The sequence below is a fragment of the Pteropus vampyrus genome, unplaced genomic scaffold (genome assembly GCF_000151845.1).
Source record: "Pteropus vampyrus isolate Shadow unplaced genomic scaffold, Pvam_2.0 Scaffold13, whole genome shotgun sequence".
Lineage (NCBI taxonomy): Eukaryota > Metazoa > Chordata > Mammalia > Chiroptera > Pteropodidae > Pteropus > Pteropus vampyrus.
Genome location: NW_011888794.1, coordinates 1,965,058 through 1,989,594, shown reverse-complemented (window position 1 = coordinate 1,989,594; position 24,537 = coordinate 1,965,058). Strand labels below are relative to the sequence as shown.

General features: G+C 34.5%; 1 protein-coding gene across 2 annotated transcripts in view; it reads right to left on the bottom strand.

The window, feature by feature from the left end:
* PCDH9 (protocadherin 9) overlaps positions 1–24,537 on the bottom strand; it is an 884,562-nt gene that overhangs the window by 859,155 nt on the left and 870 nt on the right. For both annotated transcript variants that reach the window (XM_011380972.2, XM_023525116.1), the window contains exon 2: positions 20,454–23,624. In XM_011380972.2, coding sequence (XP_011379274.1) covers positions 20,454–23,489 — 3,036 coding nt within the window. In that variant the 5' untranslated portion in view covers positions 23,490–23,624. The remainder of the gene's footprint in view (positions 1–20,453; positions 23,625–24,537) is intronic.

The following is a 24,537-nucleotide window of genomic DNA, read 5'->3' as shown; positions in this document are numbered from 1 at the left end:
CACATTGTCAAAAATGTAAAGATTAGCACCTCCATCAGAAATCTATGTACAAATATGTTCAAGAGTTTGCTAAATTAAAGTCTGAAAACAGTAATTTTATTAAAGAGCCACTATGGAAACAATTTGCAGTAGAGTTAAAAAGTTCTCAGATAACTTGCAAAAATAAATGCACAGTCAATATTAGAAAATATTGCCATAATTCTACTGCTATGATAGATAAGCTCTGTAAGCAGGGGAAAGAGAAGCTGGAATTAAGGGAGCCTTCAATACTTTGTAGTTAAACTATTATTATTAAAACTTTTGGTAAGGTATTGAAAATATCTTTTCACTTCAAAGTGATTTCATACAGCAACATGTATATGACTGTATTAAATTTGCTGTGCATATTCACTACATCTTATTTTCTTAATATGGTCACAGACTAAGCATACTTTTTCTGTGAGTATTTTTACGAGATAAAAGTGGTTATAATTAAATAGACAAAATTATACACTGCATACAATATTAGGCTATTCTACTGAACCAATTCCTGATATTTTTGAAAAATTATTTGACAAGAAAAATTACACCAGCTTGAATTACATATTTGTTTTCTATTTCCCTTTTTATCTACTTCCTTGACATTTTAAACATGCAAAGGCTAGGAATTGGTGTCCATTTGCCTTTTATAACCACATCACTGCAGAAAAACCATTGCAGGATTTTTCACTCTACTATGTAATGTTCAGTTCCAATAATTCTCTCATGTCACTCCTCAACTGCCTAGAATTGATGTGTATTAATCCATAACTGTGGAAGGAAAAACAAGTACATGCTAGAAATCTTCTGCCCTCGTCAAGGCAGAAATTTCCAATGCTAAGACTCTTAAATTGGGCTTTTGTAATGTCCATTTGGATAGAGACTGTCTGTCACAATCATAACCAATAGGCATCATGTCACTACAAATTATTACCAACACCTGGAATGTCAATGCAAATTAATTTAGTGTTTCACAAAGCCTTGATAAAAGAGAACTCCAGCTATATTTTAAGTCATCTAGAAAGCTAAAAACAACACATCATGTTAGGTCAAAACATCTGCATGCCAGGGGTTTAGTTTCCAAATCTCAACTGGGAACTCCATCACAAGACTGCAACCTATGTGAGACCAAAAAGTCTGGCACTCCTCTACCTGAATCTGATAAAAAGGGATTACTAAAAGTGTTTGCTTTTATGTCTGGTCTCATCGAGCTCCACGAAAAAGTATCATTAAAAAAATTATTCTCTGAAAAAGACTAAACAAATATACAGACAAAATTATTCTATCTTTGCATAAGTTATTGAGTTCAGAGGAAACCTGCCTGTATGACTTTGAGTTCATATCCAAGAATTATGTTTTTCTAATATCTTACCTTAATAATTTAAACTAAGGAAGTCCTGCCACTCTAGTGCATTGGCAAATTAACAGGTGAACTTAGCTTTCTTATATCAATGGTTGATCTAAAGGGTGCTCTTACTAAATTATTGTTGTCTGATTAACATCATAACTACATTTGGTCTACATGTTCAATACTGCTCCTTAATCAGAATAATTAAAATTTTTCTGACTATGAAAGCTTATTAGTTAAAGGTCATCAAGAAAAAGCTTTTGCTCCAAAATTCAACTAAGCTTTAAATAATAACTGAGTCCACACAATCAAAATGTAAGCAATACCAGCTTCGAAATCATAGGTTTTTGGAATTATGTCCATCTGCTTGTCTCATATCAAAATTTTTTTTCAAGAAAAGATCTTTTTTAATTCTCTAGGAATGTGACAGAATTATGTTCTAAACAAGAATAGTATTCATGACTGACTCAGTGATCAACATGCACTACACACAATGGACAAAAAGGTTATCATATTATTCCAAGCATCATTTTTTTTTGTCAAGTAAAGTGGGGAAAATTGTGCATTCACAACTCTCAACTATTTGACCTTCAAATGTCCCTCAAATTAAAACTGCAACTTTCTCACCTAGAATTTTTATCAAATTGCATCCATTATAATAATCCATGATAAATTTTATTTGACTAAAATGGTTCCCCCAGTTCTCAGATTTAAGGGACAGCTTGAAAGTCCAAGTGGTTGACAAGCGTCTATCCCCATAGTCAGAGTTTTAAGCAAGGAGGCATTAAGAAGCCAGTAATAAAATATATTTATAGAACTGCATAAAATTATTGGATACTTTTTGTGGTTGCAGGTGAAAATACTAGAAAACCTACTCCAAAGCTATAATTTTATATATAACAATAATAAAATAAGTTATTATACACATGTTCCTAAACAGACATGAAGACATATTCTCCCAGTGCATTATAGATAGATTGGGGAAAGGTCCATGCTGATCCTGGCTGGCAAGTTTGTGCAGAGGTGGAGGTTGGTTGGTGCTTCTGACCCATTTGGGAACAGGGACTGGAATAAAAAATTTTTAAAAAAAAAAGAAAAAAAGGAAAAGGAAAGTATCATTCTAGTCTAGTGAAGAAGCGAGATCTTTTTGTTATCATAGTTTGACCTCCCCCTCTTCTAGATCCCTTTCTATCTGATATGAGGAGTAATTTTAAAAGAAGAATAATTACAAATTTCTTATGTTTTGAGACAAGCAGAATGTTTGACATTCACTGCAAAAATCCATTGTTTGTGGAAAGTATTCAGAATCCTACAGCCTTGAAGATACCAATGCTGTTACTATCGTTACTATGTACCGGCTGTGAAGGTTCACAGTAAATGGGAAAGAAACACACCCGCCACAGGCATGGTTGTACCATCACACCACTTGCTCAGTGGTGACATTTATACATTAAAAAAATGAAAACTATACATTAAAGAAGACTTCGGCTATCCTTTTTTATCTTGACACAACAAATTTATTTTTGGCACAACTGACTCTAGGTGATGTACCACAATTTTATATTTTAAAACAAAAGTTCAACCATAGAGGCAGTATTGCTTAGCAACTGCAAGCAAAGCCTCCGGTATAACACTGCTAGGGTTCAAGTCCTGGACTTCTCTCTGCTTATAATACCTGTGACCTTCAGCAAATCGTTTACCTTCTCTTCCGCTGTAGAAGAGGAACATTAGTAATACCCGACTCACAAGGTCATCGTTCAATTTAAGGAGTCAGTACATGTAAAGGGCTGAGAAGGATGCCAGGTACATAGTAAGCACTCAAGTAAATGTTGACTGTTATCATTACCTGCTGCTGGAAATCTGCTTTCACAGCAGTGCAAACTAAATTTCTAGAAATAAGGAAATAATGGTGCCAAAGTGAATACTGTGATCTCCTCTTTACAGAGCCCGGAACATCTTCCATGTTTCCCATGAAATTGTTTGCTATCTAGCTAAAAATTACTGTGCTTTATTTTGGCCAGTTACTTTCATATGTGTTTAAAACATGTTTACATTATTTAATAATGAAGTAATGACTAATCATGTTAAAGTACTCAATAATTAGTTTCAATCTCAATAACATACCATTAAAATTAATGAGTTTACTTTTTACTGTTAGCTTTTCCCCGATATAGGCTACACTAACTCTATTATGGTTATCTAAATGTTGCTTTTGTCTAAATTCTTAATGAATTTATTTCTTTTCCAGGCAAAATATTAGAAGGCACAGTCTACACAAATTCATTAATTTACAAGCATCCAGTTCCAAATCATATGCCAGTAGACATAATCTCTTCGTACTTTTATAATAGAGAATTGATTTGATTAGTCATATGTCTGTGATTTGCTGTACTGTCCCTAGAATGGCTAAAACAATGCTCCATAAACTCACAGGATTTGAAGTCTTGGCTTGCCCAGCTTTTCACCTTGCCAGAGACTGCTTACATCTCATTCCATCAATTACTGCCCATAATGGCTACCGTGCCTCTTGGGCAGAAATCATAGGGCTTTCATTTGACACTAATCTTTTTGTTTCATATTACCTTTACATTCTGTATAATTTGCTGTCATCTGCATTAGTAACATTAAATAGTTTTGAAACTTTTTTTGTAATAACCTCCAAATGACCTTATATCCATGGAATAAATATTTAGAAAATATATCATGTGCATATAGCTATATGGTTAAGGAAGGTATCTCTGTTGCTGCCATTCAGGAAATGAGCATTGGATGAGCTTGTTTAATATGAAAAACAAAACAGTGTCGTGTGGCCGACATGTGCCATTTCTGGAACTACATCTCCTCCATCTATATCAGCTTCCCAAACTTGCAAAGTAACTCCTAAACTCATTCACCTATAGTGTAAAATATTCTTTTACATACCTCCACCAAAGACACTGATAGAATTGGGATTTTGTAAAGTTTTTACAAAATGAAAGAGCACAATGCAGTAAGTAGTACTAAATGCAAGCAAATTTTGATGTTGAGATATCACTGAGATAGAGAGTAGGCATTCCTAGGTTACTGTCCAGGCCAGAACCATCCCATAGGGCCCTTTTCTACAGTGATCTGGAGATAATGTGGTAGGCTCTTCTATAGCAAAACATAGTTCTAATTGTCCCTGTAACTAAATAACATATGTTCCACATCTGGGTGGTATATTTGGGGGCTACTTCAGCTAACTTCCAATTTAGTCCCTTTAATCTCAAACTTGATTTTCTTTCAGCAATAGATTGACAGTTCTAATTATTTACATTATTTCTTCAGATTAACTCAATTTTGTCTTTGAATAAACGAGCTGCCAATAAAATCAATGAGCATTATCAGATTTAATTAGCTTTTGTAGGATTTATTTTGGTAACAAATAAAATGTCAATGAAAATTATTACTGTTTGACTTTTAAAAACTATATTTACATATTACACCCAAACTATGTGGACTTCTCCAATATTCAGAAGAGTTGAAATACTAAATTCATTTTAATGCCTTACTACAGAAAAAAAAATTCAAACATAACTAGTATAATATTACTGATAAATATATGGTAGCTACTTCCTATTTGAAGTTGATAGTTTTACAATAAAACTATAAGCAATAATCTGCTTGGGATTTCATAATTCTGTTTTTTGATTTCTGATTTAGAAGAAAAAAATTAATTTTCTAGTTCAGAAGGGAAAAAATCAGGCAGAGACCTCGAAGAAGATAAAGGCAATGCTCTGTTATCAACACAAATGCAAGAGCGTGATAACATGGATCATAAAAACAATGAAAATATTACAAATTGTTCACTGTTGAGAAAGACTGAACCGTATGATGTACTTTGTAATTGTTTTTCTTGAGCTAATATTAATGATGATTGGTACTGTCTGAACATGTATCAACTGATGATATAAGGAAGTAGGCCAAATGGAGTTAATTGATAATAGGAAATCTGTCAAAGACTGATGTTTTCCTAACCAACAAAAGTTGTAGTTCTATTTTTAATACTAAAGCTGAAAAAAAAAAAAGCCTGAATCCAATGATCTAACTTTCAGATGAGAAAACTGAATTCTCAAGATGCTAAGTAAAGTTTTAGTAAAATTTGCATAGAAAATTAGAAAGCAATGTGTATAAAAGTTTTTAAAATGGGAAAATATAAGTTTTTATTTTTATAACTCCTATTGGTTTATTTTCTTTGGTAAAGCAATGCATAGTCACTTATAAAAATTATATTAAGCAAAGAATTAAAACTTTGTAAAAACATTAACTGTCACTATAATAGTGAGACTGCCACATTTCTAATTTTATGTAGAAATTAGTTAGTACAAACTCTAACACTCATGTGACTTCCACACCAATGTGTTTTTAAATGTATGTTTTACTAAGCTTAGTATATCCCGTCACTTGGTTCTAAATTAGCTTTCCAAACTGTCCATATTTCTACATTATTCAACTGTGGATTACATTTAGTTACATGATTGGTTATATCAATAAATTCATGATTTCCAAAAAAAGTTGTTTATATTTTAATCGATATATTTAATTAAGAAATGCTTTTATACATTTTATTCCTGAGATCTAAATGTTTGCCAAGTTTCAATTTTTCAGTTCACTTATAGTATAGTAATTAGTTGGGAGATAGTTGCCTAAGTAGCCACAGAAAAATTGGAAAGATTTTTTTGGCATCAGTTTGATGGTTTTCACTGAAGCCTAACTGCAATTAAAATAGTACATTTTCTGACAGTAAAAATTTATCTTAAAAATACGTTTGCACAAAAATGTGCAGGTAAGGCATTAATTGCATTATTTTTTCAAAATAACAAAGATTTTTCCATGAATATAATTTCAAAATTTTGAAATGACTTGCTCATATAAACATTCACTTATGAGTAAATTACTCATGTTTTAGAAACGATTAAGTTAAAAATAACTGTCTTACTTGAAACGTAAAGCCCAATTCTAAATTTTTCTGCTGTAATGAAAGGAAACCAAATTTTCAGGATACAAATTTTTCAATTTAAGAAAAAATTATATATTAAAAGCATTTTCAACGTTTATGTCATGATATTGATTCCTTGAAATACTGTGATAAATATTCATAAGAAAATGGACTTGCCCAAATCAGCACCATCTGGAGGTAAAAGCCAATTAAATCCAACATTTATTTTAGCCACAGTTTAACATCTATGTTCCATGTCTATGTTAAAGTTATGTCTTTTTGAAGGATGAAGGCTGGATTCTTTTACAGAATATAATGACTCAAAACACTCCTTTTAAATAGATTCCTATATAAGTAGAACTTCATTTTTAGACAACACTGTCTTTTAACTTGGGTTATTACTTAACATTATCAATGTGTGCCATTTTTAAAGTGATTTTTACTATAGCAAATATGTTAATTTCATATAGTTACAAAAATGAAGTTTTACTTGCAATTATATTTTATTAACACCTTTGCCTGTAGAAGAAGTGTGATTTTAAGGATAAAAAAGTATATTTCCCTCTAAATTAACCAAAGGATAAATTTAAACTTGGCATTCTTGTAATTAGAGTAATAGATCTTAGAATTTTATTGCCTACTGAAAGATCAAGTCTCTGGCACTAGTTAAAAAAAAAAGACTTTTAAAAATATATTTCAGAGAAATGATGACATCAATTTAAAACTTAACACACATATAATACGTATATATATAATACATATATATATTTTTAAATAAAGGAATTCCAAGGAAAAAAAGCATTGTGTTTAAAATCCACTGGAATCTTTCAAAGCAAAGACAATGTCGTTCATCGTTTTTAATTATCATTTTCGAACACTGTTCCTAGATCACAGCAGTTACTCAATAGATGTCTGCTGAATCGCAGAATTCATGAAAAATAAAAAAGGTTAATTTGCATATATATCAGTAGGTTATATCGCAGTTCTTTGGCAGCAGAAAAATTTCATAGTTATATATCAGAGAATTCAAAAGAAAAAGGAATACACATTTAAATCTATAGAATATAACTCTGGAATAGGTTTTAGTAACCATTAAGGGTAATAGAATATGGTACAGTAGTCTAGTGATAAGGCTGAATGGATATGTCTAGTTGTCAGGCCTAAGCCCAAATAAGAGTTTAGTAGCTAGCAAAAATCCTTTACGTTGCTAAATGAGAAAATCGAGTGAATCCTGTTTACATGTGAAAGGTGCAGTACGAGAAATATAATTCTCTTCATAGGACAAGTATTTGGTCATTGTCTGAACTGGAATTTGCATAAACTTTCTGAGATGCACAATTACCTTTGTATCTTAAGAGTTAATACAAGATATTATTGATATGGCAACATAAAATGGTGGCTATTTTAATTTACATATATACATACATATATTATATATATATGTACATATATAGTATACATGTAGATATACTCAATGCCATGAGAATGCAAAATATTACAAGTAAAACAATAAAATCAAACCTTTAAAGCACAATTCTTATTATTTAAAATGTGTTTAACACCCCATTTTGCCTGATTATCTCCATGTTTGCCCTTGTAGTGGGAATAAGTAGAATTTATTGAAGATCTACTATATGCTATGCTATATTCTTTACAACAAGTCCATGAGGTGTGATACCCAAGGTAATTACCGCACTATGTCTCCACACTGCTCAGTATCTCAGTACGGTCAGATGGATATCATATCTTAGTATAAAATGAGCAGTAATCTAAAGGAAATCATGATATTTTGCCATGTTTTATCTGTTTAAGTTTTTCCAAGCACAAAGAATGGGTTTTCTTGTTATTGTTTATTTCATTTTAAAGTCCTTTTTTCTTACTGAGCCACTGTGTATATATGAAATTAGATCCAAACCAAAAGGCCAATCCAAAAACAACTGAATTGCACTGAGGGTAGGAAAGATCAATAAAAAGTTAAAGTTTAATTTCTACAATCTAAGTCACAATGGGACCAATTGAAATTTGCCTATAACTACTTCTTAGTTGATAAAGTTAATTAAATTAATAACAAATCCCCACTACATTCTGCTCCAAATTCAAATCATTAACTCCAAATTCAAATTGTTGATGATTTCAGCTCTTCCAACATAAGGCAAAGATTTTGGCTGCAGGGTATTACAAAAAAGTGCTTTTTAAGTACTATCATATTGTGTTCTATTTTTATTTGTTGGGTCTCATTTCTGTTATTATGTCACCAACATACTCAAACATTAGAAATTTGCATATTCACACATTAAAAACTTACTTATAAACATAAATCATTTTCAATAAGAAAAATAATTTTTTAAAGAAGAGAAGAAACTGTTGGTATTTATATTTTTCCCATAAATATGATCAAATACTCCAAAGCATTTTAACTAGTTTGATTACACCATGGATGCCATGACTTCAATAGAGATGCTTTCTACTCTATGGAATAATTGGAAGCAAAAACCAGCAGGTTTAAAATGGCTCCAGCTGTGTTAAGTACGACTGTGAAACAGATTCACTGTCTTATATGTTGTTTTGTAATAGGAGTGATGTATAAGGTGAAAATCCCCAGATGGAAAGAGTTCCTATGAGTAATCAACAGGGACGTAAATTAATAACAAATACTAAAAGAAGTAGAATAATCTTAAAACACAACATGCAAATGAATATAGTGAAATCCTCAAAATGAAAGATGAAGCAATTATATAAATGTGAAACAATAGGAACTAAGATCAAAAGAAAATATAACATTCTATCTGCTGTACACTGATGCTATTACAAAGACCAACATTTCAGAAATCGTAAAGAATCCCAAAACAGTGCTTTATACCAAGAGCAAATTAATAGAGATAGCTTACTTATTAAAAAGATATAATAAAACTCAGATTCAGAAAAATCACCAAAAACAAAACAAAGAGAGCATGCATTAAATAAGGTCCCTCTGTCAGTGGTAAGTTGGACTCCTTAGACAAAAGAGGTGGATAAACAGGTAGTTGTTGTTTTTGTTTTGTTTTTTTGTCTTTTGTTGCTTTTTTTTTTTTAAAGTGCCTACCATGGGCCAGACATTTGCATGTACCCATTTACCTGTTTACTTCACCTCTGAACAACCTTATGATATTAGTCATGGTGACATCTACTTTACAGGGTAGGAGAGCAAGGAGCAGTGCATTTAAATGATGTGCCCAATGTCACACAGCTTTTCAGTAGCAGTTTGTTGCCATTTTTTTTACTTCAAATATCAAACTACTTTTTATAGTCTCATTTTTTTCATCTGGAAAAGGAATTAAATAGGTCAAATAATCTCAAAGGTCTATTTGAGACTTGAGAAACTGAGTTCTATTAAACATCAAATTTGTCTTTCTAAAATTAATATAGCAGCTAGACACTGCTTTAGTCATTATTCAATTATTATTTTGTTTCTTTTTATAGAATTCATATGTGATTCTAGGGTATTGTCTGGATGGCTCAAAAGTCTACTAAGGAAATTCTAATGTGATAACTTTTTTTCCTCCAAAACACCTGTCTCTATTAAGTAGATATCAAAGTAAATCTATTGAGCATTATGTTTAAAAGTAATCAATCAATGATCTAAGTGTTCAAAGGTTTAAGTAAACTTTTTAGATGAGGAGGCTTGGAAGAGAAGGCATCTGATCCTATTTATTTAGTTCCTTTTTCCTGTCCCATTATATCCTAATATGAAGAAAACTGTTAGGATGGGCAGAAATAGTGGTGTGCAAGAAATGAGGGAGAAAATGGAAACCACGGATATATCTGATCAAGTGATAGAAAAGTATATTTATGCACATTAGAATCAGCAGTTTTCTAATTATTTGCCACTCTCTCTCTCTCTCTCTCTCTGATCTAAATGCAGAAATCATTAGTCAAGACACTGATAAATGATATAAAGGTGTTAATTATATTTCACTATATAAAAAGTCAAAACGGCAAAATACAGAGTTGAAGAATGCCTGTACTTGTTCATCTATAGGACTAGGCGAGGTTAGGTGGATCTTCACTGGACCTTCAGAAATATAAATGATGGGGTGTCAGGGAGATCATCATTTCTTAGATGGGAGAGCACTGGGACTCCTCAGCCACAAAAGAAAAAAAAAAATCTTAAACCTAATTAGAACTTTGGTCATCAGGCTCTAGTCACCATAGAGGAAAACAGGGACAGTGGCTAAAGCCAGGCATTCAGAACTCTCTCCATATGTACTTTACTCATTTTGGCCCCTGTTACAGCAATACATCCAAATGAGCTTTTGCGAGTCATATGCTTACCACGCTTTCAAGTAATCTTATGCTCTAGAGATAGTTTGCTGGGAGGTAACTTGTGAAGAACAATTTTGGGTGCACTGAGTCTCCTTGTTTATGGGTTTTTAATAAATGGGCTGCAGTCCTTTCCAACACAAATAATGAAGAAAATGCCTCAAACTTATGTCTAGCTGAAGAAGAACATTTCACAAGTACAACTAGGACATGTGTGGGTAAGAAATACCAGTCTAGAGGTTCCGTTCTAGACTGAAAAGCCACTGGCTTTAGCCAGGTGACTTTAAAACACACACACACACACACACACACCCCTTCTGAATCTCAATTTCTACATAAGTTGACTAAGAATGGTAATGTCTTTTTCCTATGGTTATTATAGAAATCAATGGACATCTTATAGATATATAAAGCATGAGCTCTCAGGTTAGGTCAACATCTATTGAATGCCTACTAAGTTCACTCTTCTAGGCACTGTTGTAGGATTAGTACTGGAAATACAAAGATAAGTAAGACATAATCTCTTAATGTGAAGGACTTTCTTATATTCTCCCTAATTATTAAGCTTTAAGTTATGACATACCAGTATTCAATTTGAATGAGCTGCCATTTGAGACCAAAAGGTCATGAGGAACCAGGGCTGTGCTTTGAAGAATCCTGAATGTTTGCCTGGGGGTGACACTTCATGGGCTGGAAAGGATGCACAGCCCTGCCAATAACAGATGGTCCTGCAGGGCTAGTTTAAAACCTGAGAGGTACTGCTCCCAGTATCATTCAGAAGTCAATAACCCTTAGCTAAAGCAGAATTTAATTGTCTAAAACAGAGACTTTAGGTGTCAAAATAATTTTGTGTAATTATTCTCATTTTTTACAAAATCAGTCAATGAATTCAACATATCTTGCTATTACTGCTCGGCACAAGATTTTGCTGTCAAGACCAAGAATGAAACAAATTCATGTAAAACTAAAATATCCTAAGGATTGTGTCTATTTTTACTAGGGTTTAATGTAATTTTGATGCTCATTTCAATTTTTCAGCAAAAAAAAAAATTATTTTTATAAAACTCACATCTTTTTTCATGTTGGAAATTTGAAGGGATTGGGAATGCACTGATACGTTATTAATCTATATAGCTAAATTTAACATTATTTCTTAACTTTGAAAATGGTATCAGTAAGAAAAATTGGATTTTAAATATTGCAAAGAAAATATATAGAGGTTAGCTATTTCTAGGAGGAGTACATTTGGGTATTTTATTTGACACTTTATTGACATTCCTGGGCAAAATATTTTGTTTCATATTTTGGTGAGGGAGAACAGGTATACGGAAATAATTTTTTATCATTTTAACATCTATCAAGAAACTAAGAAAGCAGCTGTATATTAAGTAACATAAATAAATATCGTCCACCTACTGAATGACAAGAAAGGCAGCAAAGAAAAGCTGCCAATCCAGGTGTGTTCACAGCTGACAAACAGAGGAAAGGCTATTGTGATTCTAGGCTTCCAATGTGAAAATTGGTTCAATGACATGAATATATGACACAGGAGGGCATCAACTCACAACTCAGAACTCACTCCATTTTGTCTCCATTTGTCACTTGCACCTTCTACAAAAAGTTACCTGCAGAATCCTGTGTAGCTATGTGTTTGAAAGTCCTCAGCATGCAGCTGTTATCACACAGAGGCACAGATTGGTTGCATCCTCCGAATCCAAAAAAGCACCAGTATTTTTTTTCTCTCTCTCAAGAAAAGATCTACTATGAAACTACTGTCAGCAGAAGACATTTTCTTCCTATAAAACATACGGCTTCATTTTATATATCCTTCTGTGTATCCATTCTTCTCCTCATTGAGGTTTGTTTAATGAGCAAAAAAATAAAAAACCTCATTCACTGTGAATTGCGGCTGCTATTATCTTGCACAAAAACTGTTTTGTTTTCAAAATCAATCATCTATGATGATTCTCAGCAAGCCCACTGTACCTACTGTGGACTGCACAGGGATTATATACTTCTTCTAGTAGGCAGAAATTCAGGATTTGTAAAGTCATTTAAAAATATGCATGGCTATTTCCACCAATTTATATCTAACAAGGCCAAAGACATGAAGCATTTAAGAACTGCGAGGCATTTTACTGAACATTGTCATGAAGGTAAATATATTGAAACTCATGTATGTCTGAAATGAAATGCTATGCTACACACACACACTACAAATGGAGCAAAGATTACTTCTAAAAATACAGTCTGAGAAATGATTCAAAGTAATCCCTATGAGGATCAAAGCACTCACTTAGTGGCCAGCCCTCTTCATTATGGTAATGCTATAGTTTAATAGATACCTAAGGTTTTAATCTGATTTACATTTCGTAGAGAGTCTATACATACAACTGAGAGTTTTTTCTCAGGAGACCAGATTATGGGCATCAGAGGTACCACAGGTAAGTATGAGAGGGCCTGCATTTTCCACCTTGAATGGCTAGAATCATCAAAGAGCAAATCTGTTCATTCTAAAGCAATTTTTGCAATTTTTATTCTTTCAGACACATCCAGTGTTTCTGTATTTGGAGAAAATAGGCAAGACTAATTCCCTAGGCTATAAATCACTCTAATGTGGAGGGAAATGTGTTAGCTAGTTGTATTACAAAGCTTTTACTTCATATTTAATAGGCACCTGCAATACCAGCATTATACAAAGCTCTCTACTTTGCAAATCTTTAAAACCCCACTTAATTTTCAGCACTGATTTCCTGCAATCTAAGAGCTTATGAAGGGTTCACTGTGTTCATACAGATCTTTGCAAAATGTGCCAGAACTTCCCTGTCTGTGATGGCATTCATTTAGAGGTGAATCCCAAATTTCTATCACAGGCATGCTTATTTCCAACTAAAATAAATATTCTTAGAATGAAAGCTAAAGATTAGGAGGAGATAAAAGGAAGCAAAGTAACTAGCACTAGGAGAGATATATGCAAATATCAGCTCAATGACAATTCTTTATACCATTTACAATTGAAGCTTAAAGACCCAAAGACTCTGCAATCCATTAGTTTCTCAATATCCTGGAAGAGATTAGAGTATTTCTTAATCAACTGCTAACAGACCGAAAAAGGCCACAGACTGTATAAAAACAAAGTAGTATAATATGAAAATGTAGAGAAGGTCAGATAGAAAGACAAACTGTGGAATAATGTTAAAGTATATTATACAAACATAGTAAAATTGACCATATTTCTGTTATTTCCTGAAGCCCACATAATTAAAAAGCTATATAAATTTGTGAGTGGTGAGGCTGTAGTAGATTTCTTTCAATAAAAGATGAGTCAATTTCATATATTTTCTCAAGGAATTCCAGAATAATTAATGTAAAATGACTAGAAAGTATCAATCAAGTATGCTTCAAAGAGCTTCCCTGTGCTTATATTTATACAAATTCCAGCTGTACAGGTGGTCTCAAGTCCATCAGTTTAAATGTGATATGCGCTTATGGCATTGTAATTAATCAAAGTGTTAAAGATTATGGGAAAATATTTTCACATCATTTAATAAGTACATAAAAACAGATCCCTAATGAATACTTTCGAATTCTGAATGCCTCAGAAAATTTTGACACTATTCTAGTCTATAGGAGACAAATTGTGTATGAGACAAAAACATGAGTGAGAGATTAAGTATGGGTTGTTTTCCTAGGTTTTTACTGCTATCACTCTTTATTGTTAAGGAAGTATAGTTGTTTAACCTATTTAGGAATGTCACATTTTAATGAATTTTGGCTTAGGGAAAAAAAAGAATATAAATCAAAACCAAAACGTCAATCATGGTAATATACCTTTCTTGTTCTATGTTTCTGATGACTGGCAGCCCAATAGGTTTGTATCAAACAAAAGCAAAAAGCCTGTGTTCCTTTCCACATGAAATCTTTGACAGATTTAACAGCTTTCTGAAATAACTGATGAAATCTTAAACAGCAAAGTATATCTTCTTATGTACATGGGAGATTACATTTCTACATTTGGATTTGCTTCGGTGATGTGATGCAGATTTGAGGAGTGCTAACTGTTAAAAAGGTCACAGCACATTGGCATCATTACTTACTAAGTGGCTGACTCCTTTGCCTCCAGATACTGAAAACTTTAGAGCAAGCCTTTTGCTGACTTGCATTCCCACATTCTCAACTAATACCTGGCCTGAGATTAGATCATAATTCAACAAATCTGATGCATATTTTAGGACCCTGGTATGTTACAAATTCTGGAAAATATATTAAACGTAAAATCAGCAGTCAAAAAATCAGAAACCCATATTAAATAATTCCTGCTTATTTTCCAACTATGCTAAATATATAACATATAAACTGACTTATTAATATTAGCAAGAGACTAATTTATAGTTTTAATAAAGGATCCTCTTCTAGAAAACACCAGACTAAATTCAAAGAAAACTTACTCCAAGGATTTTAAGTAGAAGTGGTAAACAATTCAGCAGACTCACAGGTTTCTTTTCGTCTTTTTTAACTATACGCAAGCTAAGAGTTCAACTCTGGCAAAGTCAAACTGAGAAAACACTAAAAAGAGCAATAGAGTTGACATGGCCTCAAATCCTGTACACACTCAGTCTGGTGCTGCTAGACCAGCACAACCACTGTAGTGTTTAGCATTTGGTAGATTTCTGCATTTCCCCCCAGCCGAAAAAGTTTAGAAGTTGAAAATCTAAATAATAAAAAACAAATAAAAAGATTTGTGGACATATAACTTAGGAGAAACTATGATCTAAAGGTATCACTTTCATACTTCAGCACTATCACATAAAATAATGTACTGCCAAAGAACTCATTAAGATGCCATTTCTAATATTTTGGGTGTCATTTATAGCCATTCAATATGAAAATGAATCTTTAAGGGTCAAAATAATTTACAATTGGTTATAAAGAAATCTGATTTCAGATTTGAGGTTTTGTATTAAGTCTAAATTCTATTGTACTATTCACATATTTTAATTTGTGCTATTATGAGAAACTAAATTACAGCTTGAAATATTTAACTAATAAGGCTATGCATATATCATAAGACTATAACATATTATTTCAAGTACAGTATTTACAAGGTAATTGTAATGATGCCAAACCTGGTCTGTGACACCTTAAGGATGATGACTCACTTGAAACTCAGGGAACATCAGTTTACGGTGTGTCTATATATAGAATTAATTGCAACAAAATTTAGAAAACAAGATAATAGAATATTTTAACTGCAGAAATTATTTTCTCTATGTTAGCAAATGTTCAGGAATCTGTAGGCATTTCTATGCTTAATACAGTGGTGACATTATTTCTATCCTCAAGGTTATAGCAATAAATGCTAAACTGTACCTTAAATGTTATAGCTCAGGTGTATCATGCTGAAAAACACATCAAATATTTGTCTCAGGAGGAAAGGTAGCCAGTTTGAATGGCTGGCCCGTTCTCATTTCAAATTTCTGAAACTTTATCCAAAGAGTATCTTCTACTTCATCAGCTGAGTTCATGATTATAGAGCACTTAGCCAAAGGGAAGAAGTAGAAATAAAATTCACAACTGATAACGCTTTAAATATAATTCTCATTTTGGGGAGCAATTTTTCTCCACCTGCCACTTGCACTCTACCGTCACAATACACTGCAAAATTTAGTAGTTTAAAATATTGTAAAGTTTTTTGTTAGCCTCACATTACTTAACATTTTCCTCCTTCATTTTCAACTGCATTTTTCTTTCTCACAGTTCTAAATAGCAATTCTATGACTATCTTGCATATTTTACATGACATAACAGCATTTCAATTGTGGTTGTAATGGGATTACTCAAAAATGAAAAGTAATCATAAATGTAATATAGTATCTCTAAATGATTGGGAATAGAAGCAATTCCCTTTATACTATAAAAGTATATGTATATACTTGAGTACAGACAGCATGCATACATATTTTCAATGTATAATTTGTTCAATATATACACAAATGTTTTTACGAATAAATACTCTAGATTGTGAAAAGTTAAAGTAACGATGTTTAAGCTCTAAAATATGCACTTCATTTAGAAAATCAAACATGACTGTTTACCCAGAACCAAACTCTAGTGCAACTATCACAGATTGTTTTATAACTAGAAGAAGTTGTCAAATGTAAATAGGTCACTTTTTATTCTTTAACATTTTCATTTATACCTCCACAAAAAACCACACTGGGGCCAAGAAAATTAATTCCCCAAAGCTGTCAACTGGTTGGGAAACAGCAATAAACAGCTTACTATAGAGCCTCCAGCTACAATAAACGGCTGTCGATAAGTGAGCTAAGAACTGGGCTGTGGAAAAACAGGTCCTCTGGAAACGGTAATCTGAAAGGGAAGGAGCTGAACAGCATCTTGTTCCGACATGCTGAGGCGATGGTTCTCAAAGTGAGGTCCCTGAAACAGCAGCATCAGCAACACCTAGGGTCTTGTCAATGAAAATGTTCAGGCTGGACCTCAGTGGTATTGAATCAGAACCTCTGGGAATGGGGCCCAAAAACCCAATTCCAGGTGATTCTGACAAATCCTAAAATTTGAGAACTTAATATCGTCTTTTGAAAATCACGTCCATTAAGAACATCTTTACCTTTTAGAGAAAATATACAAATGAGCTTTATCATTTAAAGCCCTACTGGAATTGATTATACTGTCATCCTCTTAATCCTATAATGGTACTTGCTTATTTATGAATAAATATCAAGGCATGATCTTGCTTTGAAAAAATGAAATTTCATTCAATCTCTGAATGCAAGGGTACTTCAAGAAGTTCATAAAAACAATTTGGTGACAGATTTGTTATACTCAACGAAAATGAAAGATTAGTAAAATAGAGTAGTTCAAGTTTACTTGTTTCACACGTCCTTTGTAGGGTTACACAAAGGAAAATAACAGGGGTGGAAATAAGATAAAATAAGAATCAATGCACTACAAGAAAATTTATGGTGTAAAAGTCGGACATTATGTTTTCGCTATATAGATAATACAAATTAACAATATTTAAATTTAGTAACCCTTACTCAAGAATCTTGCATCTTACCCACACATCAGCTAGCACCATAAAGTGAAAGTTGATAGCAACCTGTGCCCATTCAACTAAAAATCTTCATAGATTAGATGCTAGTTTATAAATTTTGTTGTAATAAACCCTACCATTTAAAACTGTGCAGCTTCATGAGCACATTTAGCGTAAAAGCCACTGGTTGGAGTAAATTATTTTTACTTTTTAGTTGAACTAGAAAATCTTCAGATAACAATCATATAGTTCAGTGGGAAAAAATTAAAAGGGTAGTATATAATTTATGTCCTCACTCATAGAAAATATGCCTCTTTATACTAAAATTGTACATATTGCTATCACTATCACCTCTCCTTACTCTCAGTATTATTTTTCTCCAACATCGCAATGTTTTTCTTTCTCAGTATGAAAACTTCTAAAAGGTATAAGCAAAGCCATGACAATAGCTCTTTATCATAATAGTGAATGATAGCAACATTTTAACATCAAAATGCCTACAAGAAGAACTGCACAGTGACACATGGTCTCAAGGAATGTCTAAATTGCACTTTAGTTCCAGTTAGAGAATTACTCAGCATCCATTTCAAAAATTACATCATACGAACAAGTATTCTTATGACTAAGCCTCAACAAAAGAACTTTGCTAAAATGCACTTAACATTTATGTCACTGTACTATATATAGTTTCAACTTTTGGGGAGAAGTCAGAAAAAGTAGGTCTGTACATAATGCTAATAATACCTACCACACTTACTTGAAAAGAAAGATGGTGTGAGAAGAATATAAGATTGTTGTTTTAAAACAAATTTCAAGTTTTGTATGAAAAGTTTTAAATTATCTTAGTTTTTTCAAGATAGTATGCAAATCATAAAATATCATCAGTATATTGTGAGTGACCACATTAAAATAATAGAGGCATTTTCTTTCTTTTCATTAAAATAGCAACTTTATATTTAAATCCATTTAGTTTCATAAATTATTTAGTTTACCTTGATTGACTATTTAGCAACTTTTATAAGCTTTCAGTGAGCTCTGAAATGTTCTATATTTTAAAACTTCAGCCTCTTTTAAAAAGCTAATGAAGTTAACATGAAAATAAGTCATTCCTACTTTCACTTATAACTTCACATTTTTCCTCTAGAACTTCTATACTGACTTTAATTTTTTTCATTCTGTGCATTCAGCCTCTAAGTACGGGTAATTTTAAATTGTTCTAGATATTTAATTTTTTCTTTTAAAAATGTAGATTTAGTTGTATAATCACAGACATTACATTTAATGTTCTGGGAGTATCCACGTGCTTCACTGTCAAAATTATTTGTATAAATATCTTATTACCACGAAACCTTAAAGTCACTCCAGAACAATAAAACACTAGATGGTGAGAGGGAAATTAAATTTCAGTAAGGCATTCTACTTCACCCCACCCCCACCAAAAAACAAGAAAAGGGAAAACTGTTGAGTTAATACTGCCTGCAAATTTATTTTGCTTTACTGGATTTTCTGAAATCTATATGTTCCTAATTTTCAACAAATTCAGACGGGCCACCACCACAGAAGGACTTAGTACCAACAAAGGTCGAAGTTGGATTACAAAATCCAGGAAAGGTGGTGTGGTGAGAGCTAACCACAAAAGAGCAAGCAAATGAACTGAAATGCTAGTTGCTCCAGAGCAACTGTCATTAAATAAAAGGTATCTTTGGCTGTAGTACCAGCTTGATCACTCCCTCCCCCTTTGCCTTGATCCTGCGGGATTGGCACCAGGCCAGCACAAGCGACATGATACCCTAGTGCCATCTACAGGCTCTTATTGACACTCAAATTTCGTGGCAACAGACAAGCACCAGTGAAATAAATTAGACAGCGCTGCATTTAAATCTTTATTAACAAGGAATTATTAGACCTAAGAAAAACTAATTCTGGATTTGGTTGAAATGAGTTTCTCAGCCTCTTAATCCCTCTTCATATGGCATATTTCACAGTTTAAAATGAGTTATGACAGATCACTTATGCATTACTAAGATGAGAGAATATTTACAATGGATTCATTCTTTTCTGTATAAATCAGTTATATCAAGGAGAAAGCATTACTTCTTTTTTTTTTTTTTTTTCTTTGAAAGAGTACTTTGGCCATTGTGGACAATCTGCAAACTTTGCTATTCAATACCCAATTTACTATATTACAATAAAATCATCTGAAATCAAAGAGAAGACTTCCTGTATGGCTTAGGTGCAATCTATCAACAATCATGTGCTTCACAGCTGATGTACATTTAATATTCTACTATCTTGTTTAGAGACTAAAAAAAAATTAACCCCTTTAGCAACCACAGCTCCAGCATAATTACAGTCAGACCTTCAAACACCATTTAAAAACTTGAGATTTGAAGGTGACTTTTTAGATCAAAAGGTAATGTGAAAATCTTGAAGCAGTCAATTTGGAAAGCCCAGGAGCAGAATTTGGCATATCAGGACAGGTTTTCTTCTTCAGCAAACACTATCTTGGGACATTTTGGAATAATTTCCTCTTTTCATCTTTTGCCATTTGAAAGAAACTGGTAAGTTAAATAAATTCTCAGAACTCAGAAATTTCAAAGCTGTTCTAAAAATTCTTGACTGAGCCCCAGAGGAATAGAAAAGGGGTCAAGTTTTTTTTTTCCCTCTTTGTAACTAAGCTAAAGTTAGACCAAAACAATAGACACACTGGCACGTTAATACTGGTTGACTGGGCACTTGTATGCAGTACTTATAGACCAGTAAAAGTGCTCGTTTACCTGTCTGGTGTGTAAGGGGCCCTTTGTCTTGAAGCCTCCTTGGGAACTGCACTCTGAGGCACTGAAGTGATCTGAACTAGTGGAAGAGCGTTTGGAAAGGGTGTCACAACCCCCGACAAAGGTGTTGTCCAAAGGGAGTTCCTGAATCACATGATGCTTTTTCACGGAAACTGGAGTGTCTGGTTTAAGATGAAAAGCAGGCTGTGGAGAAGCAGATTTGTAGTGCTTGGCCAGGTCAGGGCTGTTGGGCTTGAAGGTGGTTGGAGGTGCCGGACCCCAGTCAAATCTTCCTATACTTTGCTCCTCCAGCTCAGCTGGCAGGCTTATTGTCCCATTGATAGGTTCGTGAACTGCGTCATCGGGTTTGGACTCTTCAATTGTCACAAAGTTCAAAAGAGAGCTCTTGGGAGACTTTCTTTTCTTTCTTTTCTTTTTCTTATTTTGTTTGTTCTCCTGGTTTGGGGACATCCATTCAGCCCCTTGCTTGCTCCTCTGAGCTGCTTTGAACCTTGATGCATGGCGACAGCGCACCAGAACCGTGACGAAGATCACGACTATGACCACCATGGCACCTGCGACGATGGCGATCATGATGGTGAGATAGTCCTCGTTTTGATAGGGCTGGCTACTGTCCCCTATGTTCCTGTCCAACGGGGTCTCCATAGTCCTGCGGATCAAGTCATAGATGTAGGAGGCATTCCCGGCAGTATCGTTAACGTAAAGAAAAACGAGCACGAGTGTGTGCAGAGACTTAGGGTACCCCAGGTCGCTTATGTTGACCACCAAACGGTGCAAGCCCACATCGGTAGGTGCCGGTTTTTCTTCCAAAGTAATGTTGCCTGTGACTGGATCAATCCGAAACAAGCCTTTGTTGTTCCCACTCACGATGGTGTACTTCAGCTCAGCATTCATCCCAGTGTCAATATCCACTGCGAAAACCTCTGCGACCACGGAGCCGGGAATGGCTGAGAGGGGCACCAACTTAAAAGAAGTGTTAGAAGGTGGAGAAATGACAACTGGGCTGTTGTCATTGACATCCATGACATTGATGGTGACTTTTGCAGTAGAGGAGCGTGGTGGTTGTCCCCCGTCGGTGGCTTTGACATCAAAAGTATAGGAACTCTGCTGCTCTCTGTCGAATGAGACGTTTGACTTTATGACTCCAGAATAGGGATCCAACACAAAATTATCATTGTCGTTTAGAATGGAGAGAGTCACAGCTTTATTCTCGCCAGCATCTGCATCTGTCACTGTGATTACCCCCACAGTACTATACTTTGGCAGATTCTCAGACACAAAAAATTGGAAATGATTATGAGTAAACTTGGGGCTATTGTCATTCTCATCCAGAACAGTAACTATCACAGCCGCTTGGCTTTGGAGGGGAGGGGTCCCATTGTCCCTGGCAGTTACTGTAAAAATGAATCGTTCTTGTTCCTCTCTGTCAAAGACTCTGGAGGCTGTCAAAACTCCTGTCTTTCGGTCCAGATCAAAGAAGGAGGCATTCGGTCCAAGCTGATAAACAATATCTGCATTTTTCCCACTGTCTTCATCTGTGGCACTAATAGTTGTTAAGTATAACCCACGTCGGTTGTTTTCAGAAACTGACAGCTCAATTACAGGCTGGTTGAAAATTGGTGGGTTGTCATTTTCGTCCTCAAGCTTAACCCTTACCAGGGCAGTCTGATTTAAACTGGGCTTGCCAGAATCGGAGGCAACAATTTTAAAGCTGAATTCTTTGGTGCCCTCGTAGTCCAACAAAGAGGAGGTCTCTAACAAATATTGGTTGTCGTATACTGCCTTCAAATGAAATGGGACCTCTCTTTCAATAAAACAGATCACTTTGCCATTCACATCTGTGTCCTTATCTGAAACTGTAATTAGGGCAATCTTGGTATTGACAGGATCTTTCTCAGATAAATACACTGTGCCGTTGATGGGACTTATAATGTACCTGAGGTCTATGTTAGGAGGGTTATCATTTACATCAGTGACATTGATGGTAACGGTTGCTCGAGCGGGAGTGGAGCTGCCATCACTGGCCAGCACTGTCACTTTGTGAATGGCTGTCTCCTCTCGATCTAAGGACCTCTGAACTGTAATCAGCCCAGTAGTATTATTTAAAGCAAAGAGTCTTTTGGTAGCAGGGGCAACCTGGGCACCAAAAATGTACCGGATTTCAGCATTACTGCCTATGTCTGCATCAGTGGCATGGAGCTGAATTACAGAGGTGCCCACAGGAGCATTCTCTGGAATGTGGACCTCCACCTGACCCTCCTTAAACACTGGCCTGTTGTCATTTACATCACTTACTGTGACCTGCAGTATGGCTGTGCTGGATTTCTGTGGAGTGCCTCCATCCTCTACTTTGATTTTCATCACATAGGTATCTTTCTGTTCTCTGTCCAAGTTTTGCTGAACAATCAATTGCGGCCACTTCTCTCCCTCCGGAGTTTCCACGATATCCAGTCCAAAAACACTCTGCCCATTTAACAATTCATAATGCTGTACACCATTGAAGCCTGTGTCAGGATCTGTTGCTGATGGAATTGGAAAGCGGCTGTTGATCAAAGTGTTTTCTGGAATGGAAATATTGATGACAGGAGATGGAAACATGGGGGCATTATCATTGGTATCCTTGACAATTATTTTTATTTTGATCAGCCTGAAAAAATCATTGGGGAGGATCACCACCTCAAGTTCAAAGAAACACTCATTCTCCTCAGCATAAGAGGCTCCAGCACAGAGTTTTTCTCTGTCTATTCTATTGGAGGTTGTGAAAATTTCCCCAGTGCTACTGGATACTTTCACCAAAGGGGCATCCCCAGCTTTAGAAACCAGTCTGTAGACAAGGCTGGCACTGGTCCCTGTGGCAGCATTGATGTGAGAAATGTTCAGATCCTTTGGTATGTTTCCTATGGGCACATTTTCAGGCAATTCCTCTCTAATAGTGTAAATAAGTTCTTGAGCTATTGCGGAATCCAGCCTTAAACAGGCAATCAGAGCAGCCAACAGGTAAAAATCCCTCAGGTCCATGATAATGTATTTATTTTCTTTTCCTGGATTTTAGGGTTTAAAGGTTTCCACTGAGGAATGATGCACGGATTGCAAGAGGAAGTGTGCATGGACCGGAGGATGCATTACATCTCATCGCTTATTTGGAGACAGCCACTGTCAACACAATTGTATAGACAATATTATTCTTCAGTAAATAAAAACATGCAGTCGCGAAATATCACAACACATTTTCCACTGTATATTATTAGTAAACATGGCAGTTAGCTCTGCCACTGTTTGCAAGTTAACTCTGTGGATAAAAGCACTCAATATCTCCTGCTTGTTGCATTTGCCCAGAAAAAAAAAAAAATGAAATTATCTACTTTTGAATTCAGGACAGCTGCTATTTTTACCTGTATTCACCCACACTGTTTTTCAGGACACTGTTTAATTCAAAACATGCATTCTTGTTCTCTTCCTCCCCTCCCCCTGGCTTACCCGCCTCCTGGCTTCCAACCCACCTCCCTTAGTTTTTTAGGTGCAAGTAAAAAACACTAAGTATTTAGCTATGGTTCCTGCTAACTGCTTTGTCACATGTCAAATGTGATGTGTTTTCTTCTCTGCCACACTGAGTCATCTCTTTCTTCTAAAAAGACTATCTTTTTCTGTCCCCCCAGTTCTCCAACTGCCTTCTAATACAATCTTACTGGGAAACAAGCATCGGACATGCTGCTGCAGCATCAGAAGCAATAGTCACCGGCCACTACAGATTATCATTGCCTAAAAGCACAACACCAAGACTTCAAATCTATTATCCAGACCTTGCTCTCATTTCTCCATATTGCCAAATTATCCCCATTAGAATTAATAAACATATTAAAACTTTATGAAATAATAATATAGGATTCCTTATCCTAGAGGTGGAAGAGTGTTGAAACGTAAGTGAAACGCAGTAACATTTCCATGTAACAGCACAGTATTTTCTACAGAGCCTAAAAGAAGAAAAAAAATGCAGTTTCTTAACCCCGCTCTCCAGTTATAATATTAGTAACATCTGCCACACATAAATACTGCAACCCAATAATGC